This window comes from Pezoporus wallicus, unplaced genomic scaffold (assembly GCF_028554395.1).
Source record: "Pezoporus wallicus isolate ANWC-B61680 ecotype Strahan unplaced genomic scaffold, APGP_CSIRO_Pwel_v1 contig_13766, whole genome shotgun sequence".
NCBI lineage: Eukaryota > Metazoa > Chordata > Aves > Psittaciformes > Psittacidae > Pezoporus > Pezoporus wallicus.
The window spans coordinates 1,321,863-1,339,901 of NW_026635291.1; the positions used below are offsets into that span (position 1 = coordinate 1,321,863).

An 18,039-nucleotide genomic window follows, 5' to 3' on the forward strand; every position below is an offset into this window, starting at 1 on the left:
GGATCGCGTGGGGCTCGAGCATCCTCTTCCCCAGAGCATGAACTATCGTTGTGATAACACCAGGGCTGTCGCCTTGCATTGGTGGTGCCTCAGTGGGGTGACGGGTGGAATGCCCCGTGGTCATGGAGCTGCTGCTCTACTGGGGTGCTTCAGGGGCTGCTCTGTGTCATGGGATGGGGGAGCTGCCGCCTGTCTGCCCCATGCACCGCAGCACCACAGCCTGGGTTTGCTTTCTCATCAGTTGAAAGGGAGATGCTGCTGTGGCCTCAAGGCCCAGCCCGCTGAGGAGAGCCACAGGGAGGGAGAGAGGAGCTCCCCAGGTGTCCCGATAACCTCCTGCCTGCCTCTCCTCGCCCAGGTTGAGCCGGGAGGTTTCCCAGCACGGCTCATTGGCAGTGGTGTCTGTGTGGATGTGAGCGGCTCTGCACAACAGCTCCACGGGGTGTGAATAATCCACGGGACTCCCGACAGGTCTGAGGTTCATTATGGAAATGTATGCATGCCTGAGCCTGGAAACACAGCGAACTGGAGCAGGGCTGCAAGGAAAGATTACGGGAATCAATATGCGGAGCCGCTCCGCTCCAGGTCGCAGTACTCGTTATTCCCATTAAGGACTGGTGATGCTGAGGTGGGTTACGGCAGTTTGGGTTTGAGACCAAAACTATTCCAGCAGGATAACTCCTGGAAGCTGAGTGTGTCGGGTGGGATCAGCAGGGAGGATGCAGTGGCCTCATTAGCACTTTTGCCCCCTCATTTAAAACACAGGGTTTTTCCTTCCTCCTTCCTTGGATGGTACTGCAGGGAGAGGGTGACCCGATGAGTCTTCTTGGGGATGCTCCCGAAGCTGCTGTTCTGGCCTTTCTTCACCTTGGGGACGTGGTTTTCATAGGAGTGATTTTTTTTTTCCACTGGAATAATATCAAACTCTGGACCTGAACTGCCTCCTTAAAAATGGAATCTGAGTTGTTATGAATATTTCCTGTGGCGCTTACCAGGACCTGCACCTACAGACTTTGATAGCTTACATAATTTCCCGTGATGGAGATGTACTTCATCTAATTTCACTTTGAAATGCATTGATTAAATCAGAACTGCTGGGAGATTTAAACTGAGTCTCTGTGGCCTGAACTTAACTGTGGGAGGTTTACCTGCCTTCATCCTTCAACATTAATTTGGTTTTATGAGGATTCCTCGTGAAATGAGGTTTTGTCTGCCACTGAGTCGCTGCTGCTTTCCGGGTTCATCAGTTTCTCCCCATGGCCCCAGTAGCTCTGCAAGAAGAAGCTGTTCTAAAGCCTCCTTCCAGCATCGTGCTGGATGCCTTCGCCTGGAGCCATGCAGTGAGGACCATGGGTGTTTCTGGTGAGGCTTCAGCTCTTTCCAGTGCTTCTTGCCCAAGCTGGGGTGAATCACCCACGCCACCCATGGCAGGACCAGTGATGCTGCAGTGAAGCTCTCGCCTGGGGTCGCAGGGTGCAATGCTCATGGAGCACTATGGAGACCTGCAGTGGTACCCCCAAGTGGAGGAGGATGTGTCCTCTCCTCGCCACCAAGCGACTCGGCCTCTCCAGTACCAATCAACAGCAGGGGAAGGAGGAGAAATCCAGCCTGGATGGAGGTGGATGAGCCGTTGTGTGGAAATAAGCAGGGACGAGGACACTGAGGTCCTTCCCAGCAGAGCAGTGGGTCGTGCTTCCCCAGCCTTCGAGTTGGTTTCCCATCCAAGACTACCGACTGCCTCTGGGCCAGCGCCCCACCAGAATTCACTGTAAAAAGCTTCCCCAGCCTCCGCCTTTGTTGGCTGTGCTGGAATAATTCAATAGACTTCAGAAAAAAGCCCCAGGTACATGAAAAAATAAAACTTGTCATTCATAAAGTGTTCATTTTCAACTCTGATCTGCGAATGTCTCATTGTGACTTAGGAATGATGTGTAGGCAGGAGATGTACTTTGACATGCGACGGGTTTTGTTGGTCTCTCTCGGCAGCTTTGTGTTCCTGGCAGCACTGTGGCATTCCCAGTGGCACCGGGTCCATCCTGCCCTGGCTGCTGGTGTGTCCCCATGAGTGATGCTGCCGGCACTGCCCTATCCTGCTCGGTGCTGTGGTGGGCAGCATCATCCCCTGGAGCTGTGTCTCACAGGAGTGGGCAGCGAAAGCTGCTCGCCAGTTCCTACTGAAGAAGTTGGCTGGCAGCAAGGAAAGGCAGAATCCCTGTTCCAAGCCCTGGGCGAAGCATCCATGGGATGAGACTTGGCTGTGGCCAAGTGGTGAGGTGGGCGCAGTGAAGCTCTTCCTCTGCTGGCTTCCCAGTAAAGGTTGAGTAGAAGCTGCTTTGAGGACAGCATGTAGCTGGGAGCAGTGACGTGCTTCCAGCAAGAGAAATCCAAGTCTAGACCCTGGAGGCGGAAAAAATGGAGTCTATTGGGATGTGTGTCCCCTAATATACAGGAAGTGCAGGGATGGGGATGTGCTGGCAGACGGACCCATGGCAAGGAGTGACCAGGAGTGACCGTGTGCCTGGGGACACTGCCAGAGCTGCGCTGCGCTGCAGGAATGTGGTTGTGTGGAGTTCATCTACAGCCTCATTGGGATCGGTGCCTCCCATCCATGCGTGGCTTTGGCGATGCCTCCCATTGTGCAGCCTCCCGGGGTGTGCAGGAGGACTTCCACGGCTCCAGCCATGCCTTATGGCCCTATAAATAGGAATCGTGGCAGCGTGATTCTGGCTTAGCAACAGCGCGAGGCTCTTGTGGCTGGGCGTAGGAGGGCTGAGGGCTGGCTGCTCGCAGACGGCATTTGAAGGCTCCCTTAAGAGCCAGCGGCACTAATTGATGTCACCACTTGACTGCGTGTCACTCAGGTTGAAGCCACGGCAAGGTCGGGGGAAGCACGGGGGATCCCCTGGGATTCGCCTGCCTGGCGAGCCGAGCCGGCGGCTTCCTTAGGGACACGTTCCTCTAATTGCTGGAGCCCTGTGCGTGACCCGGCCCTGCTCCCATCTCTGCCTCCGTCTGCAGGCCTCGAGTGATGGAGCGCCAGTTAATTGGCATGGATTAGGGCATGCGCTTCAGTTGCTGGGGTCGTGGTCGCTCCCTTCCTCTGCCCAGCAGCCCCAAAGCTCAGCTGGGTGTTACACAGGGCAGCGTTGCCGTGTCAGATGCTGGCAAGTGTTGTTTTAGAAAGAGCTCCTGAGCAGAATAAACCCATTTTCTACAAGCAGTTGCCTTTCATGGGTTTCCTTATGAAGCTTTCTCCGGGAAGGATGAGTTACTCATCTTCTTGTTTCTTGGCTTCATAAAAGGCTCTCTGCTCCTTTAGCGTCCTCCAACGTGAAGAACTCTGGGTTCCCATCGAAGTGACATATTCTCTGGCAAAATCAATTTTGCTAATTTTGACCGATGAGGATGGAATGGTTTCTTATGGGCAGCTCCTTGGGGGTGTTCTGTTCAGGCATCCAGCAGGAAGGGATGCAATTCCATGTTCTTCCCTTTCACCCTGCTAGCACGGGGACCCAGCACAGGGGTGTATGCAGGAAGGAGAGATGCAATAACCCACAGAGGCTTGCAGGAGGCAGAAAGGGCTGCGGGAGCTCTGCCTGGCAGAGAATTCCATCTCTCCTCTGGAGATAGCACTCGGGAAAGTTTAATCTCTCCTGCAACAGGGATGTTTTTGTAATGAATGCAAAGCACAGCGATACCTGACTCACTGGCAATTAGGCTTCAGAGGATGTGTGCCCCACAAACAGCACTGTGGTCTCTGTTTGACTCACCTGCACCTCGATCCGATGGGATTTCGCTCCCGCGAGCTGCCTGGATGCTGTTTGCATGGTGAGGTGGCCATGGCAGGGAGAACTGCTCTCCTCTGTGGGAAAGAAGATTGTTCTGTGCTAAAAGGGGATTTAAACCTCTGTATGGAAGGATCAAGAGTCTTTGCCCCGGATTTTGTGCTCGCTGCCTTTGCTTTCTATTTTGCTTTGGCTTTTTCTCCATCTTTTTGGGCCATTCTCTTTTCCATGTGGAGTGTGTCACGCTGTGAGACTTGGCCAGCAGTGGGATGTCCTGCTGTGGGGCTGGGCAGAGCCTCCCAGTGCAGCCAGAGCCTTGGGAGCACCCCTGCTGCACCGGAGCCTCGGCTGGGCCCTGTGCTCCCCTCCCTCATGCCCCAGCTCTCCGCTTTGGCTTCCTCCAGGTTTTCCTATTGATGTTTCACACTTTCAGTGAGTGCTCTGCTGCTTCTATCTTCTTATTGTATTTCTTGCTCCATCAAAGCCATCTGTCCCCCTGTCTGCTTTTAGAAGCTTTGTTTCTCTCTTCTCCTCCACTTCTGTAGGAGTTTCTGGAGCTTTTGAAACCCTTTGTGCTCTCCCTGTCTTCGTTCCCTGGGATGGCTGCTGAGGTTTCAGGGCGGCCTCTGCATCCCAGGCTGCCGGGGCCACTGGGGACTTCCCAGGAGAAAGCCAGGTTGGGATCTTGGTGGGAATGGAGAGCAGCTTTAGTAGGGGAGTGCCTCGGTCAGATTTCCCAGGGCTTCCAGTGGGGTCAGTGCTTGTCTTCACTGCTGTGAAATTGGATCCTTCAGGAGATCACCCTTAAAAACCCCATTGGAAGATGTTCCCATAGTCTGTGGTACCTCTCATTGATGTTGGTGGGCATTGGTGGACCCTGGCGTGTGGCTCCTGCAATGCTCCGCGCTGTGTTCCAGCAATACAATGGACCTTGTTTAATTACTTGGATTTAAAGCTCGTTAAGCTGTTGCTTTAGCTGTACCGCGCTAACCGGTCTTAGGTTCCTAGATCAAAGCGTTTCCTGTGTGTGCTGTAATGACACGCTTGAGCACATCAATTTAGGAAATAAGATAAGTGCTGGGTGTATTTACCAGTGAAGCGGTGGTGGGAAAGGGTGGTGGAAGCGGTACCTTGCACCATGGCTTTCCTCTCTGTAGGTCCCTCCAGAGCCAGAGAGCTGGGCTGAAATCACTGCCTCTTGAAATCACTGCGCCTTCCTGATACAGGCTTCAGAGGAGAAGAACCCTTTGTAAGGCTCGTGCTCCAGGCTGGGGTCAGGATTATCACAGTCCTGGCCTTCATCCCTCAGGCAGGGAGAGCCCCTTTCCTGCCGTCCTGCTCCGCAGTGCTTCGGCTTTGCATCCTTGTAGGATGCTTTGGCCAAGGAGGAGGCCTGAGCATCCTGCAGAAGCCTGCTTTGCCCATGAGTTATACAGGGGTAATGTGTGGTAAGGGAAGAAAATCCCCAAGCAAATCGGGGGAATGAGCAGCTCCTTTGTGCCAAGCGGAACCGCGCCGTCCTCCCTTGAGCCTGTATCCGTGTCAGGGAGCCACTAAACCAAACCTTAGTTACTCTGTGTGGCATTAGGGCTGATCTCCAAGCTCCTGGGCTTAGTGCTCTTGTGCATCTGTCCCTGTTCCTTCCCTTCAGCAGACTGGCTTTTAGTGTCCTGGTAAAAGCAGGAAGCGTTCCCTGCTCTTGTGGTGATGGGAGCGTGTCCCATGTGCTTCCAGGATGATGTTAGTGAGTGAAGACTGGCAAGGATGTGCATGAGGTGGTGCAATACAGGAGGAGGTTTGGACAGAAGCTAAAATAAGGGTAAAACCCCTTAATTTCCTTAGGTTTATGGGATTATCACCAAGAATGGAGCTTGATGCTGTGATTATCCAACAAGATTTTAGATGGGTTTGGAAATCCGAGACGAACTTCCCAGCAAGTTCTGTCTGAACCAGAGCTCTTGCCGCTGCCTGATGCCCAATGCGGACTTCGGGGGGGGGGGGGGGGAAGGGGACACGGGGACGAGTGGGAGAAGCCGGCGGCAGGTGCAGGTTTGGGCTGGAAATGCAGCGCTCACAAACGCCCTTTATCCAGGCGGGACAAAAGGCGAGTGTTCCTTCCGACGGGTGGATGAAGTGCCCAGTGTCCGGCCCTGCCGCGCTAAATGCGCGCAGTGTTTGCCACGCTCCGGCGCGCCACGGAGCTGCCGCCTTCATGGAAGCGCTCGGGGTGGTTCCTCGCCCAGCACTGCGCGGGCAGCGGGTGCAGGCAGCTCAGGGCGTCTGGCAGATGAAGCCGCAGCCGCGGGGTCTTCCCAGGGGAGCCAGACCGCAGGGAGCTCCTTCTGCCGGAGCCGCAGCCGGTGAATCACCGCGCGCCGGCTTTGCACCGGGATGTGTCGGAGACGTGGCTGTGGCTGAGGGCGCTTGCTGGCTGCCGGGCTCCCCAGCGCTCCTCAGACTCCATCGGAAGCAATCCTGCGGGAAGGGGGGAAGCACGCGGCAGCAGAGGCACTGCCCTTTTAGAGCAGGTCAAGGGATGCGGGATGCCGGTGCCCGTGCGCATCCTGGGACTGCTGTGGTGCTCAGTCCTGTTGGCATCCTTTAAACCTTTGATGACGGAGCTGAACTTGAAACCCAGGGTGAAAGGCTGGCTCGGCTTCAGCAGCGACCGGGCACATCAAGCAAGCCTTTTACCTTCACAGTGCTGTGTACCCCTATCTGTTCTGTCCTTTCTCCTCTTCCCTGCGTTGCCCTGCAAGGCCGTGGCGTGGGATGTACCGGAGGGGTCCCGTGCCGGAGGGCTCCAGCATCATCCCTGGGCTGCTGCCTTTGGGGCCTTGCCCTTTGCCTCTGGCGAAGGACAGAGGCCCGGCAGGCGAGAGCAGCTCTGCTGCGCCAGGGCCCTTGGCTGACAGCTTTGGCAGGGGCTGCGCCTCCCGCATCAGCATATTGGCGGTACCGCTGGGTATTAATTATGCCTCCACACTCACGGCTATTCACATGTTAAAATTGTTTATTTGCAGCTGGCTGAGCTCAAGACAGAGGCAGAAAAGCAAGCGGCTCCCCTTGGCTGCCCTCCAGCCTCCTGTTCCTCCATGGGATGCGGCTCCCCAGGCACAGGCAGGGGTGGATCTGGCTGCTCTCTCCCAGCATCTCCGTCCTGGGGAGGATGCTCAGCTCCCCAGCCCCGGTGACCTCTTTCTGCCCTGTTTTCCTAGGAAAAGAGGCGCTGTTTGTGGCAGCGTGGCTGGGAGGATTCAGCCTATTTCACCCTCTGCTGATTTCCCTCCGTGATAAATCCCATCCCCTCCGTTGTGGGAAGTGGTGTCAGTTTAATTACTTACGGGGAGAAGGGGGAGAGCAAAGGAACTTAGGACTTGTTTTAAGCATCATTTTTATTAGCAGGTAATCCTGAAGCTCAGTTCTGTAATATAGATAGGTAGTGATGTGGCACATTTAATTTACCTAGGTGCTACTGCGTGTCAGCTTTTGGGCCTTAATTCCCAATCCCAGCTGTAGACAGCTTGGCTGCCATAGTTTCACAAATTTACAGTGATCTTGGAAGAAGTCGTGGCTGTGGATGGTGCAGTCAGCAGTAAATCCCCAGTTCCCTTTGGATCTGGGTTCAGAGTGGTGTGTCCCAGAGCAAAACATCACTTAGGAGAGAGGTGCTTGAGTCTGTGGTTCCTGTGGTCCTGTGCCTCTGCTGCCAGCACCCAGGGGAGCAGAGTGGGATGCAGTGGGTGCTGTGCACCCCATTGGGGTGGTCCGTAGGGTCTCGTGCAATTTGCCACATGCCTTTGGGCACTCATCCATGATGCCCTTGCAGCCTTCCTTCCTCCTGGCCCCGTGAGGGTCCCGTTCCAGCCCATCATGAACCAGTGATGCTCCAATGCTCTATTGCCATGGCGATGGCTGGTGGTGTCACGTAAAAGGACAGGGGCTGCACTGCAGGGATCCTCACGCACCAAAGCAGGGCTGGAGAGCGGCTGCGGTGGCCCCAGCTCTGTCATCCCTGTCTTGGTGAGGACTCACAATCACAGGCCAAGTATCTACCGCCGCCACCGAAGCTTTTCCCTCTTCCCGTCGCTCCAGCGTGAAAGTCACCCGCTGGGATGCAGCGGCCTCATTCTCTTGCCATACAAAGCCAGCGAGTTCCTGCACGTACTCAAACCATGCCGTGTTCCGAACGCCTTTGTAGGACACTGCCTGTCCTACTGACAAGGATGCCTTTCCTAGAGCGTGTCTCCTGCTTCCCTGCTGTGTCTTGCCTGGGTCAAACACACATCGCCCCATCCCTCCAGCCACGGCTCCTGCTTGTGCTCTGGGCATTCGCAGGAATATTTTTGCCTCTGTCTTGCTCGGTGTTTGGAGCTGGGAAATGCTCCGGGTTCATAAATCATCCCAACAAGGACGTAACCTTGATTCCCTGTGCAATACCGATAGATCACCGAACAGGAGGCGTGAAATGGAAGAATGGCTCCATTTGTATAATTCTGCATTAAAAATCAGCCTATTCTGCATTTAACGCTGCCTGTGAAGTGTCTCCACAGTCACGGGGAGAAAGGGGCCGGTGCTGGAGAGCAAACAAGTACCTTATGAGAGGGACACAAATAGGCACCTTGTGCTGGTGCTGCCCCAGGCTGCACACTCCAGGGAGCCTGCGGAGGGTTGTGTTCTGCATTGGTCAGGAATGCTCCGAGACCATGATCCTGGTTGATTGCTTGGATGGATTACTGAACCCAGGGATTCGGTGGGTTTGGGTTCAGGGCTTGGATGCAGGTCCAGGGCTGCCTTTCCCAGGCCACTGCTTCCCATGTTTTTAAGGTCGTCACAGGACGGAGATAATCTGAGATCACTAATTGCCAAAGCATTTCTTGTGGGTGTTGTGCTTCTCAAGCTGCCTGAGGGCTTCTGGCTGTGTTTGGAGCTTCATTGGGGTGGGAAGGATTCAGTCATCCCAGCTTTCCTGGTTGAAAGGAGCTGACTGCACATGGAGCTGGTGGAAAGAGCCGCAGCATCACTGTGCCGGTCCGGGATGTGGACGTCTCCCAGCAGCCTCTTCTGACCAGCAAAGAGCATGGGAAGCTCGTGTCCTCCAGCCTCCTTGAGATTAATCTCTTAAGCACCAGCTTTCCTCCTCCTCAAAGCCCTTGAAAGGATTTGAGAAGGGGGTTTCCTGTGGGCAGATGTCTGGAATGGTGGGAAAGGTGCGGCAGCTCCTTCTGAAACACCTTTGTGCCGGTAACGTCGCCTTTAAAGCGGAGATTGGCTCAGTTGGGCTCTGGAACCCTGGAGTGCTTAATGAGCATGATCCTGTAATTAGCCAAGTAGTTTCCCTGGAATCTGCTCTTGCACTTCTCGGGAGGCACAGGTAAATATTTGTAGGTGTTTCCCTTACGGCATGAGAACACGGCTGCCTCCATCCAGCACGCTGCGGGAGCGGATCTGTGGTTCTTGAGAGCAAAGGCTTTGGGTGCGGAGGGCAAAGAAGGGATTTCACCTTCTCAAGTACCTCCACTGCTCATTTCCTTTTTAACCCAATTTCAGAGTTTTGTTGAATTTTTCTTTGACTTTGAGAAGTGTTCTGGGGTAACATTCCCATTCACCTCCAAGGTGGAAAAAGGAATAACATGAAGGTTGCCCATGCTCCTCGTCTCTTTGTGATGGAGAAACGGTTGTGTTTGTGTTCATGAAGAGCCAAAATCCTGATTTCCATAGGATTTAGTGAGCGGTGTAATCATGGCCCTGCCTGATGCATCCTCCAACCCCTACTCTCTGGGCTGCCTTTGGGGACGTGTCTCTTGCCACCCACTTTGATGGGGACCAGGGCAGCGGGAGGGGTGTTGGGGTGAGGTCCGGGTGGTCCTGCCTCTGGCACTGCCGCATCCCTCCGCCGCCGCGCCGAGCACATCGCGCTGCGTTGCCTAGACAACGGCAACTCCTACACGCTGCTATTTATTCTGAAGGACACTTGCTCTTATCTGTTGTTGCAAAGCCCTCAGAAGATCGCATGCCACGCAGAATTCCTCTGAGGTAATTGGGCTCGCTGCTCCCGTCCCAAAGCCGCTCTCTGGATCCGTGCCGGCTGATGGGGTGGCCAGGAAGATGCTCCTTGGGTGACAGCCGCTTGGCCAGCATCCCTTGAGGGTAACCCTCACCATCCTTGGGGCGGGATGGGGTGCTGCCCACCCTGAGCTGTGGGTGTCCACCATCAGCAGAGGCTCTGGCCTGGGGGTGATGCCAGGAGTGAGGGACACCCATGTGCGAGGCTGGGCATTGTACGTTGTGTTTTCCCACGTGTCCTTCTGACGCTGCAGGGAGCAGCGCAGGGATGCTCGGGGAGGTCCCGCACAGGACCAAACCCCCATGGGCTCAGGGCTGCTGTTGCTGCAGCTTGAGAATGTCACAAGCAGGCAGGAGGGAATGGGAAGAAGGGAGAAAAGAGAGTTTTCCCTGTGAGCTGCCCCTCCTGGGTACCAGCAGTTTGGCTTTTGGAAGCTTCCACGTGGTAGCTGGGATTTAGTGAGCACCAGGTTTGGGTTGGGTGCACCTTCCTGTGCCTTGTTCAACTGCTGTTCATAAAATCGTGCCATCACCATCATCTCTTGGGTGGTTTGGCTTTTTTGAAGCTTCGAAACCCTTCCTCCCCCAGCCTGAACTATTTTGGTTTCTGTTATCTGTTTCTGGCTCTTCCCTTTCTCCTTCTGCGCTCTTCCCCTGCGTCACCTTTCTCCTCCCCAAAATAAGTGCTGTTACGCTTTGAAAAAACACCCAATTAGGGACAAAAAAGCCAAGAGCTCCTCTGAGCAGGAAAAGGCTGGGCCTGGGAGTATCCAGGTCAGCTCCTTTAGCTCCATTTGCTCATGCACGGAAGGGAGTGCACGAATGCCTGTGTCAAGCAGATGCACGTTTTGTTGTGCTACCAAGGGCTGTGCGGGGCGCAGCGCTGCGGAGGATTAGTCTATTTAGCCATGTAAAGCTCTCATTAACTCCTGCTGAGTTCGACAAAAGTCCTTCTTGGGTAAAAGCTGAATAAAAGGGAGTAAAGATTTCTGGGCTTTGGCCTAAGGATGTTTTGTGCTGGGGGAAAAAGAAAGGAAAAGAGAACAAGAGGAATATGCGTACGTGGCAGTTTCCTGCCATGAAACACCGTGCTTCACGTGGGGGAGCATCTTAGGAGGAGGCGTGAGTGGAGCAGAGCCTTGGAAGGTGCAGAGCCCCTGAGGATGGGGCTGCTCGTCCTTCCCTGCTAGGTCAGGGGCTGTGCCGAGGAAACTGGGTCACATTCGGTGCAGGGGGATGCTCCTGCTGCTGCGTGGGTGACCACCGCGGTGGGAGATGGGTTCCATGTGCAAATGCAGGGGGCCAGGTATCTTCTGCTTCAGCTCATGGAGGGGTTGATACCAGTGCTCACTGTGGGCTTGTACCTTGGCTTGGGGAACTGGGGAGCAGAGAACCCCAAGACTCCTGCAGTGTAGAGACCCTGGAGTGCGGCTCGTGCTGCTGGCGCTGTTTGTGCCATCTGCTTTAGGGAATTCATCTGAAAGAGCCGAGTTTGGGCAATGCAGGCGCTGGCTGCGTTTCATGGCACAACCCGTCCTCACATCACAGCGACCGAAGAGCAGCAAAGTCGCGGGCTCGATGGGGGTCCTAGCTCATGGTGGTGGGTTTTGCGGTGGCAGGATGCCTGGTGATGCTGGCTCAGGAGGGAGGAGGATGGCCCGGCTCTGGGGGCTGTGTCGGGTGGCCCGTGCCGGGGTGGATGCCTGGGTCGCTCCTGCGCCTTTCTAACAGGGTCGCTGTCTCTCCGCAGGTCAGGTTGCCCGCTCGGAAGCCATGCTTGGATTTTAATAGCCATGTTCCACCTAGCCATGGACCTCGCCAGCTGCCAGCCCCCAGCCAGCGGTGCCGGCGGGAGGCTCTCCCCGCGGCCGGCGCTCCGGCACAGACTGTCCCGTGGCTCGCTGTGGGACACAGGGAGCACAGAGGAGCTGCGGCACCCGGGACCATCCTGGACCTGCGCGCCCCCGACCCCCCCGCAGAGACCCCGCTCCCGACGGCCCCCCCCCGCCACCCCGCTGCCCCCCGGGCACCCCCCGCGCCAGCCACGCTCCCGGAGGGGCCGGCGGCATCTGCGCGGCCGCGGCTTCTCCCCACGGGACGGGCGACCCACAGCGCTGCCCGAGGTCATCGTGTGGGGCCCCACGGGCGAGGAGGACTCCCTGGAGAGCAGCACCTTGCCCGGCTCCTTCGCCACCGCCGCCGCCACCACCACCACCACCACCGCTGCCACCACCACCGCCACCACCACCACCGCTGCTGCCACTGCCGCCACGCCGCCCCACGTGCCCCCCAGCACCCCGGCTCCTGTGCCCGGTGGGGATGTGCCCCGCAGCAGCCCCGGCCGCACCAGCACCGTCGAGCCGGCCGCCGGCCACAGCAGTGGTGGCAAGGATGCTCGCCCGCCCCGCGGGCTGGGAGACAGCACAGGTAGGGTCTGCCGGGGCAGTGGAGGGACAGGGATGGTCTGGGGATCACCGCGGTGTGAGGCTCATGTAGAAGAGGTGTGTGATGTTAAATAAGGGTGCTCAGAGAGCAAGCGGCTCCTCTGCTCCGTGGCTATTATCCGAGGCGTTTTCCAGCAGCTCCCTGTGTTTCCCATTAGCGATATCCAGCCCCATCGCCCGTAATCGCATTCAGCGTGGCGCTCGGCACAGCGGTGTGTCCCCCCAGCGCTGTCTGCTGCGTGGACATGGATGGGGAAGCTGCTTCCCATTTATTTCAAATTATATTTGTTATTGCTGGTATTAAACCGTGGGGTATCGCTGCGGAGTTTACAGAATGCGCTTGCTGTGCAGCGACTGCTTTTAGCCCACAGTGATTTTCTGGTTGAATCAAAGAAGAATTTTATGGCCTAATCTTAATCCCAATTAGTTTATCTAGCCCGGCCTGCTTGGCAGAAAGAGAGGAGGCATCCGTGATGTTGTTGCTGACTTAAGGGAGATATTTATAGCGCCGAAAATCTCCCAACCTACACACCTTTTGGATAAAAGAGTGGAACTGGCTGGACAGATTAGCGAGGGAGTACCGGTGACGAGCGCTGGCGCGAGGGCTCGCTGCGTGACGAGATCCTCAGCCTCATCTGCCCACCAAAGGGCACTGAGGATGATGCTATGGAGGCACCAAACCTACCACGGTCGGTGCCTCGGTGGCATTGCCCGGTTGGGTGTATGGGGTCCAGGGGCCCGGTTGTGGCAGCAGCACGTGGAATGTTGGCTCCCGGCATGTGCTGGCGCACAGTGATTGGAGTTGACTGCCGGGTTCAGGTGAGGCTGAGCCGGGGCTGCCGGTGTTGGTGTCGGCAGGGAGCCGCAGCCCCGGCAGCCTCCCAAGGGGCTGGCTGCTTTAATCTGCCAGCTCTTAGCTCTCATTAGGGCCTCTTTCCAGGGCCGCAGTTTTTGCTAATTAACTTCTTTGCGCCGAGTGGTGAATGCGATAAACTCCTTCCCGGGGCTAAAGGACCTCTTTGATCTGGGCCTGGCCACCCTCAATTGAAAAGAGCCAGAGCTCCAGATCTGCTTCTCCATCCGTGGCTGGGGCTGAGCACCCAGGATTGCTCCCGTGGGGAGCACTGAGCTGTCGCTCTGCTTTGGGATGAGCATTGCGGTGCCTGGAAGCACCGTCCGTGCCGATGCCGGTGTTGCTGGCGATGCGCCCATGCATTTTTCAGGCCCGGCTCCTCTCCGTTGCGTAAGCTTTAGCAGCTGGAAGTGTTTGTTCTCTGCTGGGAAAAACATATGGCTACAAATTAGGATTAGGTAACTTGCCTGTACTTCTGATTTGCCTCAGTGAGCACTGCCAGCCCTCATCCTGTAAAGTGCTGCACATCACAATGGGAGCCCGCGGTGGGGGCAGAGGGACGTAAGGAGGGAAGGATGCTGAGCTCACTGCTTGTGGTCCTTTGGCTTCCCCTTGGGTCAGGCTGGTCCCACTTGTTTGTGGCACCCAAGGGAGCTGGGGACCCCGTGATCCCCAGCACCCAGCAGCACCCATTCCCATTGGATTGGGTGCTGCCATCATGCTGACGAAGGCAATGCTTCACCACCATTCCCTCGCTTCCCTGCACGCGTTGTCAGGAAGGGATTTGCTACTGGTGGTGCTGGGGAGGGGGAGACCTGGTGATGGATGGGAGACCGTGGGGGTCCGCAGGGTGGGAGTGCATCACGAAGGCAGCAGTGCTCACTTAGACAAGCAGCGAAAGCAATCCTGCTCGCTTAGATCTTCCTCTCACCCCACTCCTCCTCGCTGAAGAAGGCAGCAAAAAAGCCAAAAACAATGTGTCTGTGAGTCATGAGCAGCAAAAAACAAGCTTAGAAAAAATCCCACAGAGTAGAAAACACTGCAGGTAGGGAGGAGAGGAGGAGGCGAGCGGATCCATGCGCTTTGGTATTGCTGCTCCATGCAGTGGGTGCTGCCAGGGATGCTCTGGGTCACCCAGTGCTCAGGTGCCTTTGTCCCGGTGCCACCTCCGCCTGCCCGGCGCCTGGCAGCGTGCGGTGGCAGTCAGATGGGGACGCAATATGTTCACCCAGGCGTGGTTTGTGCTTATGCTTTCAGAAACGTGCTTCCTTTCTCGGGGGCTGTCAGAGTCGGTTTAGGCTGGAGCGTAGAAGGAGAGGAATAATTAACATGCCAGCATGCAGTGAGAGGGAAGGGCCGTGGGGAGCTTTATCGGGGTGGATGCTCCCCGTGCGGGCTCAGCTCCTCCACCAAGGCTGAGCATCCTCCAGTACCGTGGGCTGAAAACAAGGAGAGAAGAGAAGAATGAATCAGAGAAGGCAGGAATTGTGCTGGCTGGGCTGTCCGAGGCTTTCCTCTCAGTATTATTAGAATAAAGCCGTCTTTAATTAAACCTTTAAAGTGCTTTATAAGGCAGAAGACTTTATGTGCCGTCTGCTGCTCTTAATGGCAGTTTGATTGCTGGTACACCCTGAGTTTGGCGCCGTGCTCTGCTCAGGATGGGGCAGAGGTGAGGGTTTAATAGGTGAGGGTGCTCTGGATGGGGGCAAGAGGCTGTGTGGGTGCTGCTGTGGGCCCCAGAACATCTTCTGGCTCCTTCCCCACCGCTGTCTGGGAGCGCATCGGGAATAAATAATCCTAAAGAGACATTAGCTTCCCTGCTGGGAGACGACCCTGCCTTCAGAAAGAGGGTGCGGGAGAGGGGGCGCTGGATGCGAGCAGATACTGGATGCAAAAGGCTTCAAAGGAATTAATTAAAGATAAAATGTGTTTAAAAGAAGACCCTGGGCGGTCGGGATGGAGCCGCCTCTTTGATCTGCTGTGCAGAGGCGTGGGGAGCCGGGGGCCGGACGGGAGGTGAGGGGCTGGTTGGTACCCCCTGCACCAGCACCCACTGGTCGCCCTCGCCAGGGGTTCCCAAAGGATCCTTTGTAAGGCTGAAGGGTGAGGATGATGGCTGAAGCAGGAAGGGAACGCATCCGTGAGCTGAGCTCTCTCTGGCAAGGGAGAAGGCACTGTCTCCTCTGGGATTAGCAGATGCTGTCGTGCGTGTGTGCCCTCTCCCACGTGTGCCTGAATGAGCCAGGAGCTTTCCTCTGCTGCTCTCGCAAGTATTTATTGCTCGGTGATATTTGCTGTAGCACCTGAGCAGATAAGTCCCAGTGTCTTTAGCTTAAGCCTCCAGGATCTTCATTCTTGGCAAGAATATTTCTCCGCAGCAGCAGGAGGAGGATATTCTCCTTTCATCAGTCCCAGCCCCAAATACCAGGAGGTTTCCAGGAACCATGGTGGGGTTTTTTTGCTAAAGAGCTGTATTTCACTTCAGCTCACTGGGCTGGGTCTCAGAGCTGAGCATCCTGGTTTACCAGGGAAAAACCAAGGGCCTTTGCCAGCCCAGATGCTGCTCCAAAGGCAAGAGGAGGGGGCTCAAGGAGGTTCTGTTGGTCAGGCAGCTCCAGGCTTTGTACCAGAGCAGGGTATTCCAGGACTCCTGCCATGTCTCCTCCCCTCTGTTTAACCCTGGTGTTTTCATAGGTGTCTGTAATTATTTTCCTTCCAAGCTATTAAACAGCAGTAGGGTTTGACTGATCCCCCCTGGGAAAGGCCGTTTGTGGCTGCGGTTGCAGCAGGACTGCCACAGAACGCTCTTGATTGAATTTTTCTGTCCGAAGGCAGCTTTATCAGCTGGATGAAGCTTTCAGGGATCAGATGCAGTTTCTCATGGCTGGGAAGCTGTGAAGCCTCTCAAGTCCAGTGGGTTTTTCCCAGCCTCTCTGCGATGTTCGGGAAGAGATGTCCTGGTGCCCTGGCAGGGATGAGGATGGGATGCTGAGCCCCATGAGAAGACCCCACTTTAGGGAGAGCCCTTTTGGCAGCCACTGGCACTGATGTCCCTGTGTCCAAAAGCAGTTGGGGACGATGCCCAGAGCAGGCTGGTGGCCAGTTGCCAGGTTCACGTGCCTCACTGACCAGTGGTCACCCACTGCACTGGCATTGCCCACTTCTGCCTGGAGATGTGGTACCCAATGCTCAGCTACTGCAGACTGGGGAGGCTCCATGGAGCTCAGCAGCCTGGCTGTTCCCTACTCTGGGATCACTTGGCTCTTCCAGCCATATTCTGCCTGCTGGGATGCCAGCAGGGAGCCAGCCTCAGTGTCATGGGCTGTTGCTGAATCCCCCAAGAGGAATCCCTGTCAGTGTCCAAGGCCAGGTTGGACGGGGCTTGGAGCAAGCTGCTCTAGTGGAAGGTGTCCCTGCCCATGGCAGGGGTTGGAACTGGATGAGCTTTAAGGTCCCTTCCAACCCAAACCAGTCTGTGACTGTGTGAGTCCTTTGCTGGCTCTTGCAGGCAGCAGGTACTGATCAGCCATCATGCTGGGAGATGTGGGACTGGGCCGAGGTGGTGGCTCCGGCATCAGTTGTTGGCTTCTGTGTGGGCTTTGATGCTCACCGTGGAAGTGACTTAGGAGGTTATTTTGGCCAGGAACAATTGCCATGGCACCAATTCTGTCTGTATCTTCATTGTTTCCTTCTCTATAAGATCTTCAGCCACTCCTGAGAGCCAGCCCCTTTTTGATGCTCATTACTGGGAGCCCATTTGGAATGGTCTCTCCCCAGTTTAGTGTGATGCTTTGCTGAGGGAGAGGTGTAAATCCTGCTGCCATCACCACTTCCCTCTCCATCAGTCCTGCGATGCCGTACAAGCCCCACCTTGTTCCCCAGTGCATGCTGGCAGACCCAGCCCTAGTTTCTGTTTGGGAGATTTCCCTTCTTTTGGCATTTAGATTCAGACTGGGAGTTGTGGGAAGGCTGAGGCAGAGGAAGGAGCAAGGAAGGCATCCACGTGGCGCTTGTGCAGGAAGGTGCAGCAGGTTTTTGGAGTGTCTGTTGTTTTCTACCACTGAAGGTAACTCCGATTACACTCTCCAGAATCAAGCAGAGCTGTTTTTCCCTCTCTTAATGTTATGCAGCTCCGAGGCCTTGACGAGGGTCTTCAAAGAGTTGCAGCTCGTAGCTGTTTTTATTGGGAAAATGAAAAATACGGGCTCCCTAAGCAGGGCTGTTGAAATAAAGGCCTTGGGGGATAGAGGTTCTCTTTGTTTTTAATTAAGAGCTTATATCTCCTGTTCGCTGCCGTTGCGCACTTCTGCAGCAGCAGACATTAGCCTCGAATGGATTTTCTCGTGGAATTAATTCCGTTGATGCAGAGCTGTCCGGGAGCCGTTTCAAAAGGTGGCCGGAAAGGCCAAAACTCAGCGCTTTCATCTCGCTGGCAAATAGCTGGTCTTTAAAATAACACAAAAACCAAGCCCCGGCGCTTGCTGGCTTGGAGGAGATGGGGTTTTTCCTGGGATGCTGGGGCTGTGCTCTGCAGGTTACCGCAGAGCTGCTGCCCCTGGGGAGCTGAGGTTGGGTTTCTCGCTGCAGGACGGGACCTGAAGTCCCCATTGAGAGCAGAGCTCGCTCGGACAGTGCAGCAGTGGAAAAACCCAGCATTCTTTGAGTGCTTGCGAGGGTTCAAAGAGCGCCTTTGAAGAGCTTTCCCTCCTGGCAGGCGACACGTGAATTTCTGCTGCACCAGCAGAAGCGCAGGGGTTTGGACACACTTTCAATTCCATTAAATACTCCTCCTGTAATTACCCTCCGGTTAAATGGTCACTGCGTCAAATTGCCTGGTAAAAGCCTGGTGAGAGGGAGCTGCTCATGGTCCCTGTGCAGGGATGAGGCGCTG

At 55.7% G+C, this 18,039-nt stretch overlaps 1 protein-coding gene across 1 annotated transcript in view; it reads left to right on the top strand.

Annotated features, from left to right (window-relative positions):
• Nucleotides 1-18,039, top strand: part of AJAP1 (adherens junctions associated protein 1) — a 33,977-nt gene that overhangs the window by 2,758 nt on the left and 13,180 nt on the right. Inside the window, exon 2 of the mRNA XM_057418340.1 lies at nt 11,602-12,278. Within this exon, the coding sequence (XP_057274323.1) occupies nt 11,602-12,278 (677 nt within the window). The remainder of the gene's footprint in view (nt 1-11,601; nt 12,279-18,039) is intronic.